The following is a 26,667-nucleotide window of genomic DNA, read 5'->3' as shown; positions in this document are numbered from 1 at the left end:
ATAAAATGCTTTTACCATGTTTATTTATTCCTTCCTCCATCCATCCATCCATCCATCCATCCATCCATCCATCCATCCATCCATCCATCCATCCATCCATCATGTATAACCACTATGAATCACGAACAAGAGTTAATTTTCTAGTTCTTATTTTTTTCGCATAAAGTTCTTGTATGGCTGCTTGTACGTGTTAAGATATTAAGCACTGATACATTAAGAGGGTTATTTTAATGAAATCATCTAACATTAAATATATAATGTTAGATGATTATATCCATATTGCTCATACTTACATACAAATACAGTTTAAACTGTTGAATGTTCATATCTTGCTATCTTGCTCTACTTAAGGGGAGATCCCTATCAAACCTGGATGTATATATTATGTGTTTTTTAATGTTAAACAAAACACCTCTGCCTATACATTATTATCTGGTTTTGGCCTCAAAAAGACAGCAGTACAGAAACTCAGGTATTGAATGGCATTGGTATGGTTACACTGAGGTACAGGTTAATTTCTTTGAAATGTCTGCAGGGAACACAGATTGTGGGACCACACGGGCTTCCAGGACCTGAGGTTAGTGAATTTTGCTCTATTACATGTGACTTAAAACACACATTCCCTCAATCTTCAGTTAAATAATCTGTTTTGCATGTGGCAAATTACAAGTGCTACTGGCGATGACTTTTATTTAATTCTGAAATGGAGGCTCAGTCTTAACTGGCTGTTTATGTTTTTGTCTATGTGTGTGCAGGGAGAGCCAGGACCTCCTGGAATCACAGGACCAGTGGGACCTCGAGGAGATCTTGGAGAGCTGGTGAGGACTCTTCTCTGTTTGCTGTCTGAATGACTGAGTCCACCACAAGTTGGCATTTCTCCATTACTGTCCTCCTCTGTCTCCTCTCAGGGCCCTCAAGGCCGTCCAGGTCTTAATGGAGCTGATGGGATACCAGGTCCTCCAGGAAACATCATGCTCATCCCGGTAACATGAAGTTACTTGCTTTAGGCCTTTTGAGCGGCAGCAATGTTGCTATGGCAGTTATTTGTCCCTATTAACCCTTAACGAAGCCTCGGGGAACATGGAAATGTTTGAATGTCATAACAGAGAAATGGGCTGGCTCAGGATTGCTACACAAACTAACAATTTGTTTGACTTTGTACATTCAAATGTTAACCAAGCAATGTAGCTTTTTAGAGTGTTACAAGATGTATTTGTGATATCCAATTTACGTGTCAAATCAGTTCTCTGTGGCCAGGAGGCACAAGCATGATACTTTGCCTTACTGATCTCTGGAAAACTACTGGTGACTGTAAAGGCCATAGCAAGATTCACTTCCATACTCATCCAACCATTTAGTGACAAAAGCTTCTGTGTTTGTGTTGCTTCCCCACTCATTTGTCCAGTAGCAGTGCCACATTTTGGCCACTGGGTGGGGTAATGAGTTTGAATTGATGTATTTGTGTGTGTGTGATTGTGTGTGTGTGTGTGTGTGTGTGTGTGTGTGTGTGTGTGTGTGTGTGTGTGTGTTTAGTTTCAGTCAGGTGGTGATCCAAAGACAGGTACTGTGGTTTCAGCGCAGGAGGCGCAGGCTCAGGCTATCCTGCAGCAGACAAAGGTACAGAAACATCTGAAACCTCATCGACACACAGCTGAAACACACATACAGAAGTGAAGTTAGGTGAAGATGAATATTTCCTGTCTACATCCTCCTTCTCCTTTCTTCTTCCTGCTCTAGCTGGCTATGAAGGGACCTCCAGGGCCACTCGGCCTCAGAGGAAGACCTGGACCACTGGTGAGTGAGATCACATTATAGTTTTTGTTGTTGTTGTTGTTGTTGCTTTTATTCTGTCTAAAGATAGATTCCTACAGTATATTCACACATGAACACACACACACACACACACACACACACAGACAATGGATCTAAATGCAACTGAAATGTTGTTTTTTTTCGCAGGGTGCACCAGGCCCCTCTGGGCTGAAGGGGTCCAATGGAGAGAATGGGCCGCCGGTAAGTTAGCTGGTTGTCATAGCAACACACTCAGCATCTCACTCCTTTTGATAACTCTAGACCTCACCGGAGAGCATTGGAGAACTAGCTTGACTCTTTGGCTTTACCATCGTATCTCACACATCTCTTTGTTTCTCTACTACTATTTTCTAACATCGTCTCTCGACTGTCACCTGCTCGCCAGGGTCCAGCGGGCATGCCAGGTATCCCGGGTCAGAACGGACGAATTGGAAAAAGGGTAAGCTTGTTTGCTGCATTCTTTTCTCAATAAAATGCATCTCACGTAATCAATTATTATGTCTTCATCCCACAGAATAACCGTGAAATAGAATCATAAATTCAGTAAATTACGGTATATCATTCAGTAATCTATCACGCCTAACTTGTTTGTGTGTGCGTTCATTAGGGTCGAGCGGGTACAGATGGAGGAAGAGGTGCAATAGGAGAGACAGGATCAAAGGTAAAGAAGAATTGGTGTCACACTCACACTATTCACCACTGACTGCTTTGTCATCTTAAAATATGAACTAATCTCTGTGTTTCTCTCAGGGGGATAGAGGGTTTGATGGACTGCCAGGTCTCCCTGGAAACAAAGGACATCAAGTGAGTGAGCTGACTGAATCAGTGAGTGAGCAGTGTCAAGCAGATAAATGACCAATTACTAACTTCCATGTGTGTATTATCTCAGGGGGAAAGAGGGAAGCCAGGTCGTGCAGGTCCTCTAGGAGAGCCAGGAGAAAAGGTGAGGAGTCACTTTTGTTGTGGGTTTTCATCTTGACGCAGGTCTGTGTTACTGTATGTAGCTTTTAATGTGTGTAATATGTCTTTTAATATGTGTTTTGTTCAGGGCTCTGAGGGGCCACCTGGACCAAGAGGACAATCGGGTGATGCTGTGAGTGTTTACACATATAAAAATTACTTATTAAAAATATTTTACTTGGTCAGTTTACTGGTCATGTGAGGTACATCTCAGCCTGAAACTTCAAATTTACGACAGAAAGCACCCTTCACAAATTGGGATGGTGGAGTTTTATTGACATGGATTTCTTAGTCTTGTAAATCTAATTTATATTATTTATATTATTAATGTTCTCAATCATTTTTTGGAGTGTAAGCCATACTAGGGGCTAAAGGTAAGGATAACTTAGCCTCTGCTGCACACATTTTGACCATACTTGTTTTAATCTGTCTCTTGTGAGTTCTCCAATTTTATGAATGTGCAATATTAAATCCATGGAGTACCTCTTTAAATCCACTTACATTTTATTAACAAGTGACGGTTAAAATGTAATAACACACACACACAGAGTCCAAAATATATTTATCCTTCTGTTTAATTATCTCTTTTAGCCTATAAAAGACTAATACATATGCACATACTACACTTTTACACTCATGGGTTCTCTCATGGACATAATAGAGTCCCGAGCCTTAAATCTAAACCCAAAATGTAACTTTAATCCTAAAACCAAGTCTTGATCTTGAACCATCTCTTTAAAGAAGGACTGGCCAAAATGTTCAGACTTTCTAAAAATGTCCTCACTCATAGTATCTGAGAAACAAAAGTATAACAGCCACACATTTAATTGCATGTTATTATATTTCATGCATATATTTCAACTGTGATGTTTATTTCAGGGTTCCAGAGGTCTGAATGGGCCCAGAGGTCGTGCTGGACCCCTAGGCCAGCCTGTGAGTGTCAGCTTTCCACTTTCTACAAACAAACATTCACACTTAATTCACATTACAACAGTAAAAAAAACCCACAAGATACAAGTAATTATGCTGCTACAGTATCTCACCTCTGGGTGTTTATTCATGCACCAAAAATTAGGCTTTTTTCCCCACCTACATAACTCGAGCTGTGGTGTCATTGTCAAATGATGCTGCATGAGAATGCTTTATCATAATGTTATGGTTGTTATTCATTTGTTAACATGATGTAATGTAATATTTCATCTCAGCTGTGACATTGACTGTCTCTGCCAAATATAACATCCTAACACCTGAAGCGGTTTCCTTCCAGGTTGCATAACGTTGTAGTAACACAAGTTAACACTTGTTAGCATGTGATAACAGACTGACGAAGCACTTGTTCATTTGTTTAAATTGCATATTAATGCTTGCTGTTGTTTGGTTAAGGTTAAATCGCTCAATCCTGGAGATAATATAGCCATGACCAATGACTGATCATTTTTAGTTTCATTTGGTTGTTGCCCCACTATTCTCCTCTAACATGCCTCAGGACATTTTCTATAACCTTGAAGATAGACTGAAATACACACCACTTTTTTGTCTTTTCCCTTTAGTCAGACAGGAAATATAAAACCACAAAGGATGCAGTCACATATTGAGAAGATATGATGTGTGTCTTCCTTTCTCTCCTCACAGGGCATTCGGGGAATTGATGGTGTTCAAGGTTCAAAGGGAAACAATGTGAGTATAGCAAAGATATCAGATAGCAGAGCCTGATGACAGATGAGTTATCATGACATCATTTCCTGTTTGTAACAGGGACCCCCAGGAGATGTTGGAGCACCTGGTCAGCAAGGCAACCCTGGAATACTGGTACAAAGCAGAAATACACAAAAACAACACAATAGTGTAAATGCACACGGGGCGATACTAACATCCAATCTCTCCTACAGGGTTTTCCTGGTCCTCAGGGATTAGTAGGGCTGCCAGGAGAGAAGGTAAGAGAGTTTCAGTTGAATTTTACACCTTGGGGTGCAGGTGGCTTGATTGATCTACTGTTTTTTGTCTCATAGGGGCCTCAAGGGAAGAAAGGGATGCAGGGCTTACCTGGAAACGACGGGCCCACTGTAAGAAAATGCATGTTTCTATTAATATGCTTCTGAGAACTGTTATTGACATACTGCATTACCTAGCTCCTAATCCTTATCTTAACATAACAGTACATGCTCTAACAGCTGATATCAACATGTCCTCTTGTCAACAGGGTCACCCCGGAAGAGAAGGATTTCCAGGTGAAAAAGGACTCGCGGTGAGTGCTTTATGAATGTGTCTTTGTCTGAGGTTGTGTTGTGTTTCTTTTTTCTTTTCTTTACAGTTAACTATAAGGCGTCAGTCATCTGAAATAATTATACTTATTACCTGCCAAGAGTGCTCCCAGCCAAGAAATAATCAGACACATATCACCCCTATAAAAATAACAACTTGCATTTTTTCAAACTAAATATTATGTGTTAATTAGTTCCTTAGTTAATTACTTTAATGTGTGCGTGTGTTAATTTGTAGGGACCTCCAGGAGTGCAGGGGCCTGTTGGATACCCTGGACAACGGGGAGTTAAGGTAGGAAACACAAATTCAAAACATTCTTGCAATAATGTACAAAACCTTGTGACTTGCTGTTCTGTTTTGAGTTTTATTAAATGAATTTTGTGGTCATCTTTTGTTTTAGGAAATCTTTTGAAACCCAGTTTAGCATAGTAGAAGACTAACGTGTTTCACTTTGCCTTGTAAAAAGTGTACTTCATCCCCACACATCACTGCCTAGCCGAGTCTTGCCAAAGTCGTGAGCTGATGTTTATGTTTTACACGGCCAATAGTCAGGTTTATTAGCAAAGCAACTGCGTGCAACCTCATGAAGACGCCATGAATACTGAGTAATATTGTTCCTTCTAATTAGTTGTTGACTTCCTTTCTTGCTGTGTCTCTCTTCCTGTTTGACAGGGAGCAGATGGAATCAGGGGATTAAAGGGAAGCAAAGGCGAGAAGGTGAGAGAGACATAAAACGTAAAGATTCAGGCTGTTTTATCACGGATGTATCGTGTTACCCCACATATAAACTACAGTATGTATGCTGTCTGTTTTCACTACCACCTGCGTTTTTATGTTGTCTATAAAACTGGATTTTCTGTGTCTGTCTGCAGGGAGAGGATGGTTTTCCAGGAGCCAAGGGGGAGATGGGAGGGAAGGGGGACACTGGGGACAATGGAGGTACAGGTGGCCGAGGAGAAGATGGGCCTGAGGGGCCAAAAGGCCAGTTGGGGCCTCAAGGGGAAACTGGCTCTGCTGGCACTTCTGGAGAAAAGGTACAGAGCTGAATTAGCATGTAAAGTGTAAAAAAAGATAAAATAAATATCAGTAAATGGTGAACTGATACAAAAAGAGTCACACTGTTGCTTTTTTTAGGGGAAACTTGGAGTTCCCGGACTGCCAGGATATCCAGGTCGACAGGGGCCAAAGGTAAAAGAAAATAATGATTGAATTTATTAATATAAAAAACTTTTGATGTTGAAGATATTTTAGTAATATGAAGTGAATGTGTGTGCCTGCCTCTTACCCAGGGCTCTGATGGCTTCCCTGGTTCCTTGGGAAGTGCAGGAGAGAAAGGGAAGAAAGTGAGTAAAAGGGTTTCAAATCAAGATGGTGTTATTTATGGAAATTATGCTTTTTCCCTGTAATGCCCTGTCTCACTGTGTGCTCTTTTTCAGGGTCCTGCAGGACAACCAGGAACCGCAGGCCAGAGGGGTCCAAATGTGAGTTCTGTGTCTCAAAACATTTTCTTAGCTCAGTAGGTAACGAACTGCGCAGTGAGTTTTATCATCTAATAGTGTAACAAAGCCAAAGTTGTTTCACTGTCATTGATATTTCTTCAAAGCTGGAACATTTTACCTGACCGCATTATGACCTAATTGCTCTTTTACTGTACTGACAAGTAAAAATGATCACCCTGTCATGATAACAAAGATAAATGGATTATTTTGTCAGTATTCAGCCACAGCTTCCAAGAGGCTTTGGCAGTATTGTAAGGACTTGTGTTGTCAAACGTTGCCGTCAATAGAGCTGCGACGGTTAATCCATTAGCTGACTGACAGTAAATTAATTGCCTACTCTTTTGATAGTTGATTAATCGTTTTGAGTAATTAAAAAAAAAAGTCCAAATTCTCTGATTCTATCTTTCTCAGCTGTTTGGATTTATTTAGTCCTCTGTGAGAGTAAACTAAATATCTATGGGGTAAGGACGTCACTTTGGGCTTTAGGAGACAGTGATAGACTTTTTTCACAATTTCTGACATTTTATAAACCAAACTGATCAATTAAGAAAATAGTCAACAGATTAGTCAGTAATGAAAACAGTTGTCAATTGATGACTGCAATTTTATCCAGTTTGAATGAAGCAGTACTCAAATTCTACTGGACAATACAGGAGTTGATACCTTTTTAGTCTGATGTATGGATGTGTGAGTATGAAATACTCTGATATAATCACTGTGAGGGATACATCATGTCAAAGACACATTTTTTTTTTCACATTTTTTGGCTCATCTTTTTCCCAGCATTTATCGCACCAGTAACCTAATCAGTGCCTTAAAATTTACTGTACTGAAAGTAACTTCCCATTAATCTACACTGGCTGTCTGAGTTCAGTAAAAGTTCATTGCTCTCCTGACTTTGGTCTCACTCATGTTTTGTTGTATATCAGGGTTCACGAGGTGCCAGAGGAGCAAGAGGGCCTACCGGGAAACCAGGAGAAAAGGTGAGCTGACTCTTCTCCCACCCAGAAATAGTTCATCATTACTGAATTACTGAATAGGCTTAGCCCACTAGTTGTGCTTCGCTGGTTTCTACTCATCACTAACTCCACGTTCTTCTTACCTTGTACATCTTTTTAGGGTACCTCAGGACACGATGGGCCCCCAGGATCTCCTGGAGATAGGGTAAGATAGAAAACTGTAAAAATAAGCAGTAAATTTATTGATTGATCAGTTGGTTGACAGATCGGTCACCTCTTATATCGGCTGGTTATGTTTTTTAGGGACCTCAAGGGCCACAAGGAAGGGATGGAGAACCAGGACCTAAAGGATCATTTGTGAGTTACAAAATATAAATTCACGCACACGCACACATACACTTACACGCACACACAACTCTCGACCATCTGATAAACTGTTCAAATCCAATATATATTTTACATATAATAAATAAATAAATAAAGTCTGAGTGTCTGAGTAAGATCATTGAAATATAAAATATTATAGTTGTATTTTAGCATTAAGGATATTTTATTCAGATAAATACGTATATTGTAAGCTGTTTTTAATTAATACACCATGCATCTTTCCCGCTGGCAACTCAGCTATTCCATCTTCCATTGATCAATTGATTTCTTTTTTTAAAATTAGTGTTATTTTTTCATAAACTTAGTTAAAAGAGGAACAAAACTAGAACAAACCAAGTCTATAGATCTAAAATGTTTACATTGTATACAGAAAGAGGCAAGAAGAAACATCCACAAGCCTTCACAGTGAAAACAGTCTTACATTTTTTAACGTCTCAAACCTTAGCAACCAGAGGAGATTGACCTCTAAGCGAGTATTTGATTTTCTCCTTTTTATGGAGAAGTTAACAAGTCCATGACCTTATGTCTAAAAGGCAGAGTGACAGGGAAATTAAATATCGATTGTTGTTGATATTTTGTTGTGCTGCTGACATTTTGTGCTCCATCAAGTGTCACACTGTCACTTTCTTATCAGCACTGTTCCATTTTCCTGGCTGTGAATGCACTGGAAAGAAACCTTGGTAATGTTGTGAATCAGCAACAGTGGCCTGCAGGGGACAATTTCTGCATTCATGTGTGAATATTTGACATCTCAGTGAATAAGGCATGGTATAAAAAAACGTATCTGTGGATATTCAGCCAGTTTTTGCCCCCTTGTTTGTGACTTCACAGATATAACATGAACTTTCTATGCTGGTTTTTATCCTGAGCTCCCATTAATTTCTCTCCTTGATCATGGTGTGTGTGTGTGTGTGTGTGTGTGTGTGTGTGTGTGTGTGTGTGTGTGTGTGTGTGTGTGTCTAGGGTCAAGCTGGGAAGGATGGACTTCCAGGTCACCCAGGTCAAAGAGGAGAGCCGGTGAGTGCAGAGAAATGTATAATTCATAAGTGGTCAAGTGTATTTATATAACTTTTGTCTTAGAGAAATGTTCTCACTAATCAAACACAATAACATCAGCATACATTTTCTCTCCGTAACTGTAGGGATTTCAAGGGAAGACGGGACCTCCAGGACCCACAGGTGTTGTGGGACCACAGGTGAGCACCTGTGAACCTGTGAATATGTTCTGTAATTAAATATATTTCTCTTGCATTGATCTTCATGTTTATATTGCCCTATTTGACCCAGTCACGTGTGTGTTTCAGGGCAAATCAGGTGAGCCCGGCCCAACAGGGGACCGAGGTCACCCAGGGGCGCCAGGAGTGCCTGGTGAGCACGGTTTACCTGGATCTGCTGGGAAGGAAGGTGGAAAGGTGGGTCTGCACAAACTGTTTCCACTGATCATCATCATCATCATCACAAAGAGTCTTTTGTGTTTTCGTGGTACATCTTATTTTTCTTTTCTCTTCAGGGTGACCCAGGTTTACCCGGCACACCTGGGAAGAACGGTCCTGCTGGACTCAAAGGGTTCAGGGGGAGCAGAGGAGCACCTGGCATTATGGTAACACCACACTCCATAGAAATGACTTGACATCTTAAGATTCTCTATAATATAAGATATGTAGTACAAGTTATGTGTGACCTTTGCAGGGACCTCCTGGTTTGAAAGGTGGAGCAGGACCTAATGGAGCCTCAGGAGCCATAGTGAGTTATATTAGACTCCTTTGTTGCAGTACATGCTCAGTATGTCTCTAAAATCTGTTTTTTATTTGTGAAGTAAAAGCATATTTTTGCAGCTGCGTATTTTTAGTGCAATGTTTTATAAACTTTATAAACCATCATCAACTAATATCCTCTGAACAAGTTCACATAAAAAAATTACATAAAAAAACAACAACTTTGTAATTGATCTTAAAATTGAAACCAGTGACAGACACTATTATTGTTCCAGGCATTGTAAATGCATACATATTTAATCGTCACTGCCCCAGCATCCTTCCTTTTGAAGAAGTTTAAATGGTGTACTTCCTGTTCACAGGGGCCATCAGGTGAGAGAGGTCCCCCGGGGTCAGCTGGTGCCATTGGACAGCCTGGGCGTTCTGGATTGATTGGAGGACCGGGACCGATGGGAGAGAAGGGCGAGCCTGTAATTACATTTAGCTCATATTTCTTTGTTTCCTTAGAAGTTTGTCTGCTTTCCATTAGACTTGATTCATTTCCTGTGACATCAGAATACACTGACACCCTTTTATTATGTCATTAAAAACAAATACAGATGGAAAGAAAACCATGTTACCTTATTTTCTTTAGATTTTTATTGTGTGTATGTTATTAGTTTGTAAGCACAATGACAGGCGTTAAATGTGTATGTGTGTGTGTGCGTGTGTCCCAGGGAGATAAAGGTCCGATTGGGCCTGCCGGTTCAGATGGAGATCAAGGACCTGTAGGCATGCCAGGGGCTACGGGCCCTGCAGGACCACCAGGAGATGACGGGGACAAGGTAATCTGTGTGTGTCTGTAAATCAGAGAGGCAGGGCAAGAATTTCTCTTTGTACTGTGGCAATAAATTGTGTGTTCTCTGTGTGTGTGTGTTTGTCCACAGGGAGAGCAAGGAGGACCCGGGCAGAAAGGCAGTAAAGGAGACAAAGGGGAATCAGTAAGTCTGGAGCTGGAGAAGTACATCAACATAGCCTGTACTCCATAACCAGAGCAGCTCTGATCATGTCTCAATCTCTCTCTCCGTCTCTCTCCACAGGGTCCCCAAGGCCCCACTGGCACTCAAGGGCCCGTCGGTCAGCCAGGACTTCCAGTGAGTCAACTCTTTGTATTTTGTTTATTTTTGTGCAGTTTCTTGAGAACTGAACGACCTCAAATCACACTGTTGCACAAACTTGATGAGAAACTCAAACTAAATCCCAAAAGTACAAATTCTGGTGAGAAAAGCTTTTTCTGTGCTGTTTTTCACACACATATTGGCTTTTTTCTACTCTGCTGCGGCAACCATGAACTGCAACATCCACAGCTCACATTTAGCAAGTTTTTTTTACGTGTCACTCCTCCTCTATTTCCCCTCATTTTCTCTAATTTCCCAACAGTGGCTCACAAATAGCTGCATAAAATACCCCAAAAATGGGGAAAAACTTGAATTTAATGGATAGTTATTATCATTGTATATTCAAAGACCCCGTGGGCACTTGAACGTCCTGTAAAACAGTAACTTCCTGGAAAACTGCCTATCCAAATGTATGGTCACATTAGCCGTCTGTTCAACAAAAGTGCACTCAGTCCCAAAAGGGAAGTGATATAATTTTACCCATAAAGGTAAATAAATATTGAACAGAATAATCACAAACAGTGTATGACTCATGCTGCTATTTGTTGTCTGGTGATATTTTACAAAAGAAAGGTGATGGCATGTCGCTAGAATAATGACTTCTGGATTTCTAAACAGTGTGGTTTGATACTTTTAACTAACATCCTTTGTTTAGTTTTTTTGTTTGTTTGTTTGTTTGCTGGAACTGTCGTGATTAATGTCCCATGTCCTCTTGTATGTTGTGTTTTTGTTTTTGCCCTTTAATGCAAATCAAATTTCCCCTCATGTGGCAATAAAGATTTGACTTTTAAGTGATCTAGTGCATCAGTGTATGTCGAAATATTCAAATTTGTTGAACAAGAGAAAACACTGTTACGCAATTGTGACAGTTGTGTGAGCTTCAAATGAAATGAATGAGAGAGGGAGTAACTCCACAGAGCAGGAGAGGAAGTATAATGTGATATAAATTGTTTGCTGCTGTAAGTGAATTTCCCCGTTGTGGGATTAATAAAGTACAATCTAATCTAGTGTAATGCCTCCCAACTTGGTGTAATAAAAACTCTGATCAATAATGACATCACAGATTGTTTATCGTATGTAATTGTAGTGAGCTTAATGCTTAATTTTTGTATTTTCATCCTAAATCTCTCTCTTACTTTGTCTGTGATGTTTGCTTGTATGAGTGTGCCTGGTCGGATTTGCTGAACTCTATTAACAGCACTAACTTGTTGTAAATAGCTTGTCTCAGCTGTCAACTAAACTATTAAACTTTGCTAAAGTGAAGCTCACAATTGGATTAAACCATAATGATGATTATATGGTGAACAGTTTATTCCAAATGATTCAGATTAAAGGCTGATTTATGCTCGTGCAACAATTTTGATAAGTGTCATTCAACAAAAATTAAAGAGTTGCTCGACATTTTTAATTTGTGCGTCATGAAGCTAGCTAACCTAATTAAATGAGGACGTTACAAGTTATCTTAAGTTACAGACCATAATAGCAATAAGGAAGTTCAGTGAAAACTACAGTCTACGTGGCGACATTAGTAAAAATACCCAATCATATTGCGCAACATAATATGACGGTGTCCCCACCACAACAACATTTCGAGCGACCCCTTTTCTGTCAAAAATAAGTAATTCCTTTTGAGCGACACTTATCATAAGTGTTGAGCAACCTATCAAATATCTTCCTTAAAGGCCTTTGTCAAACAACGATCTGTACTTTTAAAGTATTTTTGGGGCAATTTATTAGATACATGATAGCTGAGAGATGAAACATGACATGCAAACAAAGGTCCCTGGCTAGACTCAAACCAGTGATGCTGCAGTTCATGGTCAGCTCCCCCAAACCCAACAGGATGAGGAAATAACACAACATGAAGTCAAAATATAATTTCATGTGACCTTAAAGCATTTCAAAGTTATAAAGAATCTCTCACTCTGTATTTTCTTTCTTTTCTTTTGTGTCCTAGGGTGCAGATGGACTGCTTGGTCCCCCGGGCCAGCAGGGCATGTACGGTCCAAAAGGAGATGAGGGAACACGTGGCTTCAAGGGCTCTAGGGGACCAATAGGATTACAGGTAAGATTTGGACACCAGTCAGGGTGCAGATCATTGAAGTGAAAAGATGGAGAGAACACTGAGTCGTACACTTTAATCCTCTAATCCGGTGTGTGTGTTTTCTTTCCCAAGGGCATGCCGGGCCTGCCAGGAGAAAAGGGAGATAGCGGACACGTAGGACTAATGGTGAGCTCATGTTTTGTTTAAAGACCTTTATACATCATAATTTTCCTTCATTTGCACAAATTAATAAAGCAATGTTATTTCTCTTACATCGCACATCTGGTTTTAGGGTCCACCTGGCCAACAAGGGCCGAGTGGTCCTCAAGGACCTATTGGGGGACAGGTAAGCTCACAGACATATTTATGCATCCTCATTGAGTTGAGCAGGTAATTTGAATTCTGAAGAAATACTGTGATCTCCTCTGTGCTGCCAGGGGCCAACAGGTCGACCAGGGATGATAGGACAGCCCGGTGTTGTCGGCGAGAAGGTAAATACATTTTGGATGCGATCTTAAATAATTTATGTCTTTCTGTATTTTTGACACGTAATTTCCTTCTCTCTTAGGGAGAGGACGGTGAGGCCGGTGACCCTGGACCAGTTGGTTTTTCAGGAAAGCAAGTGAGTTTGTCTGTTTTCTATTTGCAGGGACACCTTAATCAAAGATATCTGCAGACTTGCTCCCACCGTCTTCGATTTGTAAGCTTCTCTTGTTTTTCTCCTCCTCTCTGTTCTTTATGTCACCCTGATCCATTGCTGCTTTAGGGAGAGAAAGGCGAACAGGGGGAGAAGGGAGATACAGGTCTTCCAGGAGCAGCTGGTCCTCCAGGAGCTAGGGGTGCCCCAGGGGAGGATGGAGCTAAGGGCAACTCTGTGAGGAGCATACTAAAAAACATAATACTGTCCTTTACTCTGCCAGAATATGAGCCTATATGATATTCTACCATATGAAATACAGTTTGTGATACCTCAACATGATTTCTGTGCCACACAGTACAGTAGCATATGATTCAAAATACTGGACTACACAAGCTCACTCTCTGTCTCTCTACAGGGTCCTTTAGGTCTAACTGGGGACCTCGGACAGCAGGGAGAGGCTGGACCAAATGTAAGTGTGGCTGCTCTTTCTATGACCTTCTTCATATTTTTCTTCTCTAATTAAAATTCCTTTAGACGTTGTGGAACCATCTTGTCTTGTTAGCAGAGGAAATGTTGAACAAGAAGATTTTTACCAGGTATAGAGCAACTGTTTTTTCTTCTTCAGCATGTCCTGCATTGTGTGAACAGGAGCAATTTCCTGTGCAATAAAAAAACAGTCAAAACTTTTTTTTAAAGACTTATTAGACATAATGATAGGAGTAAAGATGGAATATGCATCTATATTATATCTACATAGGGAGCAGACCTCCTTTCACAGAGGCTGCCACTGCCATGTTTAGGCCAAAACAGACAAACCAAACGCCGGCTCTTGAGAGCTTTTCATGTTTTTCACAAGTTTTGTGGCCACTGTAGGTTCTCCTACAGGCATGAAAAGGGAGGGGAGGTGTATTAATTTGGTTGCAATATGCAACTTCACCACTAGATGGCACTAAATCCTACACACTGGGCCTTTAAAGAATTCTGTTTGCTTTTTGTTGTCAGAAGGTAATATGTTGTATTTTTTTTATCTCACTGTGTCAATATTTGCACATTACTATACATTTTGATTTTCTGTTTTGAATTTGTAGTTTTTAAGATTTCAGTACTGGCTGATTTGGTGACAGTGGTAACAGCAACTGTGGTTTATTACTACATAATCCAGATTTCTGGAGGGCAAACACTGTTTGAGCAGTTACTTTGTCTTAAGTAAAATGAAAGAGACACTCATGTATCTGTTTACAGTCAATAATCAACCTTTTTCTTTCTGCCATTAAAAACTGAGATCTGCTTTCATGCTTTGCATGGTGCTAGTAGTTTTCCCACACAGTAGTAAAGTTGGTTTAGTTGCTGGATAGTTGGTTATTACTTTGCGAGGCAGCTGGATTCGCAAGATCACAACATCATGGAAGAATCCATCTTGTCTGACTTCAAGTTATGCACTTGTGTCCAAACCACTGGTGGTTCAGACCTATCAGCATCCCATCGGGATTGCATAATCGTGTGATCTCGCAAATTCAGCTGTCTGCAAGGTAAGACAGAGATAGATTGATAGTTTATCCAATCAAAGTGCCTGCCCTTTTCCAAACATCCATCTGAGGATAACTCCTCAGATGTTCTTCAGTCTAACAAAACATCTTGCGTTTCAGGTTATTGGAATATTCCTCATCAAACAGCTCTTGTTACATTACTTTGCAATATTTAAAACTATGAAAATTACAGTTTCTTGCTTTCTAGGTGTATTTTTGATGAACAATCTCTGCATTGTTCTGACACTGGGGGCAAATAAGTTACATTTCCTGTGACTGCTTCACAGTAAAAGCCATCCTGTATTTTGCTGTCGTATTCTTTTAATGTGAAGTTGAAGCAGTAGACGGTTACGGTCATCATAATGCATCATTAATAGGCTAAGACATATTCAACTTTATTTTCTGGTAATTTTCCTCTGCCCACCATTTTTCTCTCCTTATCATCAGGGTGTGGATGGTCTACCCGGGTCTAAAGGAGACCCAGGAGATCCTGGAAATTCTGTGAGCTTCTCTCTTATACATCACACATCATACACTATGACACCAATGGCTTTCAAAAAATTAGATATTAAAGATGCTGTCATCATAACTCATTGCTCACAATATAACCAGTTTATTTATATTTTCAGGGACCACCAGGAGCAGCAGGTGAACCAGGACCATCTGGAGCTCCTGGGCGAAGGGTATGTGTGTTTTAATGTTCATGTGTTGGTCCCTGCATGCAGCTACTGTATGATGCAGAATGTTCATTTTATAATTCCTGTTTTATTAACTACAATATTGAGACTCATCCCCTGGTATGATGAAGTAGGGGTGTTTTTCTCTGTGGATTCTCACATTTTGTGTTTATGCATCGGTGCATCTGTGTGACAGATTTGGGTTGAAATGTTTTAAAATGCTGTTCTTCAGGGCCACTTGGGGAAACCGGGGAAGGAAGGAAAGGCCGGTTCGAAAGGAGCAAAGGTGAGCGTTAGAAACAACTCTTTGAATAATAACTTCTGAAAGCTCACAGCATCTTAATGTCACACTTTTTTCTTTCCATTTCAGGGTGCCTCCGGATTTGAGGGTCCTATAGGGAAGACAGGGCCCGTAGGTGCCCAGGGGAACCCTGGGAAGCCTGGTCTCCAGGGTCTAAGAGGAATCCCTGGTCCTGCAGTAAGTCAGTTTAACAAGAGTGAAGAATTAACTGAAGTGTAACATGAATGAAAAGATGGAGTTTAAAAAGTAATTTCTGTCTCTGTCTTTGTCTCTCAGGGTGAGCAGGGATTAAATGGACCGCCTGGCCAGTCTGGACCACCAGGTCCAATGGTGAGATGACACATCTCAGTATTTTTTCAAGAACAAAATGCATAAATATTTCTAAATTATTTCTGCCAGAGTGGGACATGAATGGATTTTTAATGCACTGGACACATTTGAATTTGTGTTTGACCTTGTGAAAATCCTCATTTTCTCAGGGTCCACCAGGAATATTTGGACTAAAGGGAGACCCAGGGAGGAAAGGAGACAAGGTGCGTCCATACTAGACAGACATAACCATTCACTCTCACGTTGACATTACTCTGAATTTGATCTCATTTGTGAAACTTGTGCAGGGTCATGGTGGTCTGATAGGTCTGATAGGTCCACCAGGAGACATCGGAGAGAAGGGCGACAGAGGACTGCCAGGAAACCAGGGACTACCGGGTCCAAAGGGAGATGAGGTGCTGTAAACACACACACGCACAGACGCACAGACACACACACTGCTGTACAACCAACCATCCAAAATAGTCAACCTGTACCCAGATTTCCACATGCAAGTTGTCTGCTGTTGTCTGATGTGACCATGGAAACACAAACCATGGGACTTAAGAGGTCTCCGTCATTATGTTAGGTGTCTAACAGTATGCAAAGTTCACAGTTACCTACCTACCCTGTTTTTAGAGTCATGGGTCAGTGGCTTATAGGCAGTAGTATAAAAGGGATTTGTCTTTATTTCTTCGATTTCATGGAACATTATAATTAGCATGTTAGACGTCATTTAGCTGTTTCCTTTATCTAATTTTATCTTATTCAGGTTGGACAATATCTACACATAGTTTAAGTTCTAATCCTTCAGTCCTCTTACAGTTGTGAGTTATTATGAGAGGCTCTTCCAGCTCAGCATTCAATTCAGTTTTATTAATATAGCGCCAAATAGCAAAAAAAGTTATCTCAAGGCACTTTTCACATACAGCAGGTCTAGACTGTACTCTGTAATTTAATTTAAAGAGACCCAACAATCCCCCATGAGCACTACTTGGCAACAGCGACGAGGAAAAACTCCCCTTTAATTAGAAGAAACCTCAAGCACAACCGAGCTCTAGGTGGGCAACCATCTGCCTCGACCATTTGGGTTGAGAGAGAAAGAAGAAAGGAGCGAGACACACACACACACACACACACACACAGAGAGAGAGAGAGAGGCACAGTAAAATCAACAGTGATAATAATAACAGAAGTATGACTAATGAAAATAATAACAGCAGTATGCATTGGTGTCAAGCAGGGCAGGGTCGACATCCCTGGATCCTGAAGCATAGTTTAGCTAACAGGCAACCACTGACAATTTTTCAGGTGAAATTTGAACTTTTGAGTTTGATTTTTTTGAGGTTGCTGATATGTAGACTTTAATAAAACTTTATTTTGGTAATAGGTAATAATTGAATTCATAAAGTGTACCGAAAGATTGTGCCTATATGATGTTTTTCCAACAAATTTCAGATCAAGTTACTAAAAACAAGCAAAGCAGATTGACACTTGGTTTACATGCTGCCACCATAAGGCTACTGAAGGTTTTCAGATACTTTACACAGACTTTGACACTTTGAGATGTGTACATGCAGGGAAAAGAAGATGGGAAGTTTTCAGAGACGCATTAACACATCGTTCATTTTTCACGTAATGCCTTGTTACTTCCAGCAGATCCACGTATTCTCTTCCTCTGACAGTTTTGTTTCTTTTGTGTTTGATATCAGGGTCCAGTTGGCCCAGCAGGTCCTTTCGGCCCCCCTGGCACCACTGGTCTATCTGTGAGTATAAAGGACAGTCCTCATATAAGATGCTCAACAAATATATGACACCACTGTTTGCATGAAGATTACATGGACATCTCTCATCCTCTCTCTGTGTCCTCTCTCACAGGGTGCTGTTGGTTCAAAGGGGTCTAAAGGAAACCAGGTAAGTGTGATGTTCATTGTTTTATTGGTTCAAATCATTCAGTGCAATCATTGGTGAAGCTGCATAACTCTCCTCTCCTGCTCTGTGTGTGTTTGTATTTAGGGCCCAATTGGTCCCAGAGGAGACCTTGGGCCTGCAGGACCTCCAGGACCACCAGTGAGTTCTGCATACAGAAATATAAAACATTTACCAGCTATGCTATAACTCTATAAAAGCTATAACACCATCATCTATATTTTGCCGGTTTGATTTGATCTCTCCTGATCAAATCTCCTTCCAAACCATTTCTTTCCCCTCAAATGTTTTCCTCCTCTGCTCAGGGATTGCCAGCGGTTGGGTCAGCGCCTCTGCCCGAGCGAGGACGAAGAAGGAGAACCAACGACTTGGTAGATGGTGCTGCACTTGAAGAGGAAGTGGAGGTGATAGACGGAGGAGAGGATTGGATGCAGGGGGATCAAGCAGAGCAGGATGGATGGATGAAGGAGAAGGAGGGCCAAGGCATGGAGGAGGTGTTTGCATCTCTGTCCTCTATGAAAGTAGATGTGGAGGGTCTTCGTAACCCGCTGGGGACATATCACAGCCCCGCCCGCACCTGCAAAGAGCTTTGGCTCCTCCAACCAGAGCTCCCCAACGGTACTTTATCAGTTTGTGACTCTGGCCATCTGTTCGCTGTCTGCCTGCATGACTCATTTTCTCTCCCTGTCTTCCTAGCTGTTTGCTTCTCCCTCTGATATCATGTGTTTCTGTGTGATTTTTCTTTGTATGTTCTGTTTCTTTGTATGTTGTCGACATTGTTATTAATCTTGAGTTTTTGACCTCCCTCTCTTCTTCTTTCTCTCTCTAGGTGAGTACTGGATAGATCCCAACCAGGGTTGCCATAGAGACTCCTTCAAGGTGTTTTGCAACTTCACAGCACAGGGTGAGACGTGTCTGTCCCCTGACAAGAAGTTCCAGTCGGTTAGTTTACACACACACACACACACACACACACACACACACACACACACACACACACACACACACACACACACACACACACACACACACACACGCACGAATGCACGCATGCACGCACACACACACACACACACACACACACACACACACACACACACACACACACACACACAATTCTTGAACATCTGATAAACTGTTCAAATCCAACCGGAGACGTTGCCAAAAGCTAAAAAGGCTTCTGAGAAAGAGATTAAACATGATTTAATCATTGTCTGTGTGTTGTTTCAATGAACATGTCACTGATCTTGATCTTTGTTTGCCATCAGGTAAAGCTGGCAGCCTGGAAAGGGGAAAAGCCTGGCACCTGGTACAGTAAATTCAGGAAAGGAAAACAGGTATAGTAAATTCTCAATGTGTGGAAGTGTAGAAGTGAAGAGTACTTAATAAAAAAGGACTTTATATGTGAAAAAACTTAATCGAAGTTAGAACACAGCTACAAATGCCTTTATCAGCTTTATAAAGGCACTCTTCACATTTTTGTGTGAGTTTTCAAAAAAGAATTTACAAATTTGCAAGTGTTGTTCAGTTTTTATGATTACAACAGACCTAGATTGACATTTGATAGCAATCAGATTATATCCGTGATGATGTGCAGGAGCTGCCACAGGGACTCATTTTCTAATTAACTTACAAGCCTCAGATAATTTTTTAATGCAGATTTCCACTCTGTGAAAGTCTGACTTCCCCCTGTTATGAAACAGATGCTCATTCCACCAAATTTGCAAAATACAAACTGCAACATGAGATGATTTCCTCTCAAGTTAATTTGGACACATCTGACTAATCAAATTAAACACCATACTGGTTGACACCCACACATCAGCATTGCAAGACTCACAGATTTATCTGTGATTTGCAAGTGAAAAACCTTTGAAATTTGCACAATTTGTGATCTGTGTGAAAGCAGCACACACATTTTCGTGAAATGGGTCCAGTCTAACATACAGAACTGAATGAAGAAGGTGGGACAAACAGATTGTGTAGGTGTACATTTTAGTGGTGATGGTTGTCTTAAAAAGTGTTTAAAGGTAGGAAAGCAGGTCAGGGTTTTCATCCTTGTTGATCCACTGCTAAATAATTAGATTTGTTTTTAAAACGAAAAAAAGAAGTGTTACAATAAATGCTGATTATCTGAGGGACATAAATTACAACAATAAGTACTATGTAAGTAAAAGAAGAACAGGAAATATGTCATCTAGACAGATGCTCCAGGCAAGGTTAGACTGAAAGTGTGTTGCTCCAGCAAAGCCTAAAAGAAGAAAGCTGCTTGTCAATCCTGCACATAACACTGTACACTTTAGAAGTTTTAGAAGATTAAGTAAATATGATGTTAAAACATGCCCTGATATGCCAAAGAAAACTGCATCAACGCAAAGACACACGTTTGACACTAATTAAATAAACTTAGAGGTAAACACTGCTAATTGACATGTAACCTTGCAGCATCCACACATCAGATTATAGCTTTCAAATTTAATTAGATTGTTTCATCAAGCATGTAGCTGGCTGTCTTTTAAATGTAAGAGATACAATTACTCCAATTGTGTTTTTTTCCCCTCTGTTTAATATAATATTGTAGTGAGTGGGGCTGATTGAATCTCGCATGTTTTAATATATACAAAATATTTTATTTGGGCATATGTCTAAATTTTTTGTATTTTCTCTAACTGTTGTGCAACTATTTGTTTTTTTGATTTTCTTAACTTGTTTACTGAGCATGACATTATACTATTGTGTATGTGTGACCCCGATGTTCCCCTCCAGTTTTCCTACTCTGGGTCGGACGGCGTTCCCATCCACGTCGTCCAGCTGACCTTCCTGAAGCTGCTGAGCGCGACAGCCAAGCAGACCTTCACCTACCACTGCCTCAACTCCGCCGCCTGGCTGCACGCCGCCACATACAGCCACGAACACGCGCTGCGCTTCAGAGGCAGCGACGGGGAGGAGCTGACACACGAGAACACACATTACATTACTGCACTGTACGACGGGTGTCAGGTGAGTAGCACAGATATATATCTGAGTGTAAACATACACACGCCTTTGTTTGTGATTAAATTGTTGACTTGTGTTTCTCTGCTGTAGGCACGCTCAGGGCAGGAGAGGACGGTGTTGGAGTTTGACGCTCAACTGTCCAACACGCTCCCCATCATCGACGTAGCTGTATCCGACTTTGGAAAGGGGAACCAGAAATTTGGTTTCCAAGTTGGCCCAGTCTGCTACAACGGTTAACTAAACCACTGGAGCCAAAAACAGGAGTAATTTAATAGGAAAAAGAGCCACGGACACTTTTTACATGCAGGGAGAAAACTACATTCAAGACTTACCTGGTGCCACATATTTATAAGTCGATTTACCTACAACAGTGTTCCTTCATCTTAACATTGATTCACTCAGACTGTCTCTGTAACTCGTACAGTCATCTCATGCCTCTGATGTACATACTGTGGGTATACATGTCACTGGTGAGATGAACTGTCACGAGCGGTGCATCAATATATTGACTGTCAACCATATCCTCAGTTACACTCTTTATTTTTCTGTCATTCCTCTTTGAAGGAGTGACTGGTGCTTTCACATTGGCATCTGTGTCTGGTCATGCATTTATTGATCTATGCACTTAGTTCACATCTTTACATAATCACACGGGTGAATCATCTTCTGAAATACGCCATGTTTTCAACAACATTCACCCACCATGTCATTCTGTCATAATCAAACCTCAATTTGTTGTGTTGTTGTCAACTTTTTTTGTTTGTTGTTGTCATTTTGTTGTTATAATTATCTGTTATGTGATGTATATTGGAGTGTAATTCATCACGGTGCTATAACTTAGCTCATTGCAGAGTGCATTTCTTTGTAAAAGGGAACTGGGGCAGTGCATTTTTTTTATATTGTGAAGCTGTGTTTTATATTTTTTCAACATAAATCAAACTGTGGTACGTGATTGCCTCAAGGTCTTTCTATGCATATTTGTATGGGCAAGTGACTGACTAACATATTTTAATAAAAGTACATAATGTACATTTAAGTTAATATGATGGGATTTAGTTTTATTGAATGCATTTTTTGAGCAAAGCCAATGAAGAGGTTTGAGGAGCAGGCAGACACCGCTGCTAATGCTCTCCATCTGGGGAAGATCCTCATCAGTCTGCTCTAATTATTAGCTTTCTTTCTCTCTGACATATCTAAACCATTATTGGATGGATTGTCATGACGTTTGGTTCTGATTTCCTGTCCTTCCCCGAGGATGAAGCCCACTGATTCTACATATTCTCCTGACTTTTTCCTCTAGCGCCACCATGAGAGTGACATTTTTGTTTTTTTGTGAAATGTCTCAATAAGATATCAAAGATGCCCAGAGGATGAATCCTGGTGACTTTGGTGACCCCCTGACTAATATAGCACCACCAGCAAGTCTAAATATGGCTTACCAAATGAAATATCTCGACATCAATTATAGTGTCATAAAAACATTCATGCCCCTCACATAATGAATCCTATTGACTCCAGTGATTCCCTGACTTTTCATCAGTGCCATCAAAATGGTAATTAGTCCATTATTGTGACATTCCCATCTGCCTCAGCTGAAGAGCTACAATAATCGTAATAAGACAATAAGTCGATTTAATTGATTAACTGACTGGCAGAAAATAACAATTATTTTGAAAAACAAAAATGTGCTGTTTCAGTTTTTCAAATGTCACAATTTAATGTTATTCTTTGTAAAATTATTATATTTGGTGTTAAAAACTGTTGGTCAATTAAAAGAAGACAAGCATTTTCTCTATTTTCTTACATTTTATACACAAAAAAGTAATCAATGAATTGAAAAAGTAAGATTTTACAGATAATGAAAATAATTGTTGGTTGTAACCCTGCAAATGCTAAACAATGAGGGTGATTGGTGTTGTCGTTGAGAGCATGTTAGCATCCTGGCATTAGCATTTACTTCAAAGCATCAATTTGCCCATTACAGCCTCACAGAGATGACAGACTCTAGTCTTGTTAGGTCTGCACTTTGATCTGTTTTAAAATTACACTTAATCTGTTTAAAGCGTGATTGATGACCTCATATAAATGCATGTCAATTTTTAAAAGATGCAAGTAGAGCAATATCTGACTGCACCATATGGTTTCTTAAGCACCCCTACCCTGGAAGGTTAATGTCTTGTTACTGATCAGTAAAATCTCAAATAATATTTTTAAAGCTAGTAGCCAGTGGTGGGATGATAGAAAATGGTTGCAGTGAGCTTTTAGTTCCAGCTAAAAGCTCAGCAACTGCCTTTTGAACCAACTCCAAAGTGCTTTTCTAATTGCAAAATATGGGGAGTTAAAATTGTCAGGATGGGTTTAATTTAAGATATGAAATTTCTTTTTTTCAGGTCATCAGCACAGAGATCTTTTTGATTTTGTAATTATTTCAAACAAAAGGAACGAGCCCTTGTACTATAAATTAAAATTTGAGTCAAAAAGGATCTTCTGGGCAAAGGACTGACTTTTCGTTGGCATGAAGCCAGGTTTGTCATTAGTTTCCACAAAGTACAATTGGCAATTGTATGGGTTGTGTGTGTGTGTGTGTGTGTGTGTGTGTGTGTGTGTGTGTGTGTGTGTGTGTGTGTGTGTGTGTGTGTGTGTGTGTGTGTGTGTGAGTGTGTGTGTGTGTGTGTGTGTGTGTGTGTGTGTAAGTATTCTGTATTCATTGTGTGCTGCAGCTTGAGCATACATCATTAATACTTCTTTCTCCTTGCCTCAGTCTCCCTTGGTTCATCCTTTCTGGTGACCCTTATACTGTATCTCTCCTCTGTCTTTTTTTTTTCTCTCTCTCTCTGTTCTGCTGTCTACCGTGACATCTGCAGTACATCTAACGGGGACATTTCCAATGATGCTGAAACTTTAATGAGGGGGAGCAGATGAGCGCAGCTCATCCAGGATTGTTTAGCTGCTAATTTTCATCCATGAAATATAGATAGAATGACATGAAAGTCAGTCCCATCATTTTTAACTACACCCACAGGGGGAACAAGTATATTTTTACTCTTTGAGCTTATACCTTTCATGAAGATGTTGGGAACTACAACTAATAATTATCTTCAATTAAATGATTTCAGTTATTTTCAATTAAACTTATGATTATGTTTTTGATTTTTCGATTAGTTGTTTGGTTTATAAAATGTAAGAAATTGACGGAAAATGATGATCATGGTTTCAAGGTGACATCTTCAAATATCTTGTTTTGTCCACAAAGCAAATATATTTAGTTAACTATTATAGATGACTAAAGAAACAAGAACATGTTAACGTTTAAGAAGCTTGATTCAGAGGATTTGGACATTATTTTCTTAAAAAAGTGACTCAAAACAATTAACTGATTGTCATAATAGTTGGCAACTAATGGATTAATTGATTAATTGTTGCAGCTCAGTTTTATTCCTTTTCAGTCTGTAAAAAAAAAAGGCTGAAACCAACATTAAAACCTCACATGTAATCTGTCACAAGTGCATCCACACACCAATTAACTAACTCTGTATTTATTTGTTGACATAACACATAATCATCCTTTCTTGCAACTCCTCCTTCCCTGCGCCCCCTCTTTCACCTTCTCCAAGACTATTGTCCTTTCCAGTGAGTGCCTGAGTGACTCTCCTCAGCACACATGCAACAACAGGACTGTGTTCCTCCACAGCCAGAGGGGATTCAGTCACTCAAGCTCAGGCACAACTGTAGTCCATATCCTCAAGGTTAAGCAAGGGAAGTGTAAAGCCCCTGTGGTACCTGGAGTAGACATCGGAGCCTCTCCAAAGTGCTCTGTAGGGTCACAGTGTGTACTTCGTTTTTATGCCTGGGGTGAGCCAGACCCAGGTAAAGACCAGGGAGACCTGAAGGAGAGAGAAGGATGGTGATAGGTCGACCTGAAGCCCTTTGGGTGCTGCAGCTGCTGTTTACTTTCTGCTCATGTAAGGTAAGAAGACACTGTAACCCATCCTCGAACTCTTAATCCCTGTGTTGGGCATGAAGTCTAACTTTTGTTTGGTTGTCCAGTTGTCCAACTTTTCAACAGATGTTTAAAGAGAAAGTTCATGGATACTACACCAAGTCCTCTCTGTTTATTTTGTGCTGGAATTCAAAGCATAGAAAAAGTTTCTCTCTTATTTAAGACATGCCTTTTGATGATGTTTGCGTCCCCCCCAAATATCATGTCTTGTTTAAAATTTCCATTTACTGGAAAGCCAAATTTCTCTTTGCTTTCAAGGGTGAAATTATTTTGTAAAATAGTGTTTTTAAAGAAGGGTAATGCTTCATGGGTCCACAGCATAAAAAGGACTAGATGAATATAATATTTCACACTGGCATCTTCAGAGACTTCCCTCCAGTTACTCCTAACTGTGTTCCAAGAAATACTTTTTATTTTTTAATTGTTGGTTTTACTTTGCTTTCTTCTGGCTTATTGCTGTAGGTGATTCATTTCCTTTTCAAAAAATGTTCTGTGGTGTATTTTACAGCTTTGCTTTGCTGTTTTTTCTCTCTAAAAATATATTATTATTATTATTATCATCATTATTATATATTTTAAATAGAAATACAGGAAATGCCCTGAAGGTGTTTCACACAGCTCAGTTGTCATGTCGGCTCATTTTGCTCCTCCATCTCTGGACAACTATGTTATCCCTAAGTGCTGCTGATTGAAATATTCATGTTAGCTCTGCGTATTCGCTTAGGGGCTTTTCATGTATAATCCATATGTGTCCTGTGGGCTCTTGACTGAGACAAGAAAGCGTGTGCATGTAACCACTGATGAGAACAAAGGCACTATAAAACATTTAGTGTTGGCTAGTTAAATTGACGACACATAATTGCTTCAGGCGTAAAGCAGAGAGCAGACATGTTCTTTTGTAGTTGCTCATCTGGCTCATCACAGCTATTAATGTTCTGTTTGGGGTCCTGGACGCCCCAGTCCTCTTTAACAGCTCAGAAATGTGCTTAAACGTTTTATCAGCTTGATACTTGACTACTTTCCCTTATTGTAGAGCTGCTTATTAACATTCATTTAACATTCATGATGTGGAAAATGACACATTACTTCTGTTCGGCATCTCTGTAAAACAAAGTCAGATATGTTGACTATCTGTATATCTGTGACTGGTGGTGAGGGTGTTTTTTATACAGCATTACTCCTCTTAAAAGGCACAACTTGATCCTGTAACATAACTTCTTCTACATATGTTTGTGAATGACGTTTCAGCAAACATGAAGAATATATAGCTGTTCATGTATAGACCATATAACACATAAAATATGAAATGTTTTCCTTATTTAGTTTGTAATATGTAGGGATGTATCTAATGATCATTATCACTTAATGAACCAGCTCAGAGTCAGTGACGGAAAAAGAGAATAAAAAATGAATAACATTTCTAAAATGACATTTATTGACATCAGGTAGGTCAGGAATGAATGCAGTGTATGGATGAGTATAGTGTGTAATGC

The 26,667-nt window shown here is 40.0% G+C and overlaps 1 protein-coding gene across 1 annotated transcript in view; it reads left to right on the top strand.

Moving 5' to 3' along the window:
• Positions 1–21,411, top strand: part of col5a3b (collagen, type V, alpha 3b) — a 28,114-nt gene extending 6,703 nt beyond the window's left edge. Inside the window, exons 11-68 of the mRNA XM_062426291.1 lie at positions 536–577; positions 756–818; positions 909–983; positions 1,534–1,617; positions 1,738–1,794; positions 1,960–2,013; positions 2,198–2,251; positions 2,420–2,473; positions 2,563–2,616; positions 2,702–2,755; positions 2,861–2,905; positions 3,652–3,705; positions 4,405–4,449; positions 4,528–4,581; positions 4,662–4,706; positions 4,782–4,835; positions 4,973–5,017; positions 5,272–5,325; positions 5,707–5,751; positions 5,907–6,068; positions 6,169–6,222; positions 6,324–6,377; positions 6,471–6,515; positions 7,463–7,516; positions 7,653–7,697; positions 7,796–7,849; positions 8,843–8,896; positions 9,022–9,075; positions 9,184–9,291; positions 9,390–9,479; positions 9,569–9,622; positions 9,957–10,064; positions 10,311–10,418; positions 10,521–10,574; positions 10,674–10,727; positions 12,709–12,816; positions 12,928–12,981; positions 13,088–13,141; positions 13,233–13,286; positions 13,364–13,417; positions 13,562–13,669; positions 13,851–13,904; positions 15,409–15,462; positions 15,591–15,644; positions 15,871–15,924; positions 16,009–16,116; positions 16,216–16,269; positions 16,419–16,472; positions 16,557–16,664; positions 17,961–18,014; positions 18,127–18,162; positions 18,265–18,318; positions 18,483–18,575; positions 18,612–18,795; positions 19,007–19,119; positions 19,446–19,514; positions 20,944–21,177; positions 21,265–21,411. Of these exons, the coding sequence (XP_062282275.1) occupies positions 536–577; positions 756–818; positions 909–983; positions 1,534–1,617; positions 1,738–1,794; positions 1,960–2,013; positions 2,198–2,251; positions 2,420–2,473; positions 2,563–2,616; positions 2,702–2,755; positions 2,861–2,905; positions 3,652–3,705; positions 4,405–4,449; positions 4,528–4,581; positions 4,662–4,706; positions 4,782–4,835; positions 4,973–5,017; positions 5,272–5,325; positions 5,707–5,751; positions 5,907–6,068; positions 6,169–6,222; positions 6,324–6,377; positions 6,471–6,515; positions 7,463–7,516; positions 7,653–7,697; positions 7,796–7,849; positions 8,843–8,896; positions 9,022–9,075; positions 9,184–9,291; positions 9,390–9,479; positions 9,569–9,622; positions 9,957–10,064; positions 10,311–10,418; positions 10,521–10,574; positions 10,674–10,727; positions 12,709–12,816; positions 12,928–12,981; positions 13,088–13,141; positions 13,233–13,286; positions 13,364–13,417; positions 13,562–13,669; positions 13,851–13,904; positions 15,409–15,462; positions 15,591–15,644; positions 15,871–15,924; positions 16,009–16,116; positions 16,216–16,269; positions 16,419–16,472; positions 16,557–16,664; positions 17,961–18,014; positions 18,127–18,162; positions 18,265–18,318; positions 18,483–18,575; positions 18,612–18,795; positions 19,007–19,119; positions 19,446–19,514; positions 20,944–21,177; positions 21,265–21,411 (4,140 nt within the window). The remainder of the gene's footprint in view (positions 1–535; positions 578–755; positions 819–908; positions 984–1,533; positions 1,618–1,737; positions 1,795–1,959; positions 2,014–2,197; positions 2,252–2,419; positions 2,474–2,562; positions 2,617–2,701; positions 2,756–2,860; positions 2,906–3,651; positions 3,706–4,404; positions 4,450–4,527; positions 4,582–4,661; positions 4,707–4,781; positions 4,836–4,972; positions 5,018–5,271; positions 5,326–5,706; positions 5,752–5,906; positions 6,069–6,168; positions 6,223–6,323; positions 6,378–6,470; positions 6,516–7,462; positions 7,517–7,652; positions 7,698–7,795; positions 7,850–8,842; positions 8,897–9,021; positions 9,076–9,183; positions 9,292–9,389; positions 9,480–9,568; positions 9,623–9,956; positions 10,065–10,310; positions 10,419–10,520; positions 10,575–10,673; positions 10,728–12,708; positions 12,817–12,927; positions 12,982–13,087; positions 13,142–13,232; positions 13,287–13,363; positions 13,418–13,561; positions 13,670–13,850; positions 13,905–15,408; positions 15,463–15,590; positions 15,645–15,870; positions 15,925–16,008; positions 16,117–16,215; positions 16,270–16,418; positions 16,473–16,556; positions 16,665–17,960; positions 18,015–18,126; positions 18,163–18,264; positions 18,319–18,482; positions 18,576–18,611; positions 18,796–19,006; positions 19,120–19,445; positions 19,515–20,943; positions 21,178–21,264) is intronic.
• Positions 21,412–26,667: the final 5,256 nt, after the last annotated feature.

This window comes from Scomber scombrus, chromosome 2 (assembly GCF_963691925.1).
Source record: "Scomber scombrus chromosome 2, fScoSco1.1, whole genome shotgun sequence".
Classification (NCBI taxonomy): Eukaryota; Metazoa; Chordata; class Actinopteri; order Scombriformes; family Scombridae; genus Scomber; species Scomber scombrus.
This window is presented reverse-complemented; position numbering and strand designations above follow the sequence as displayed.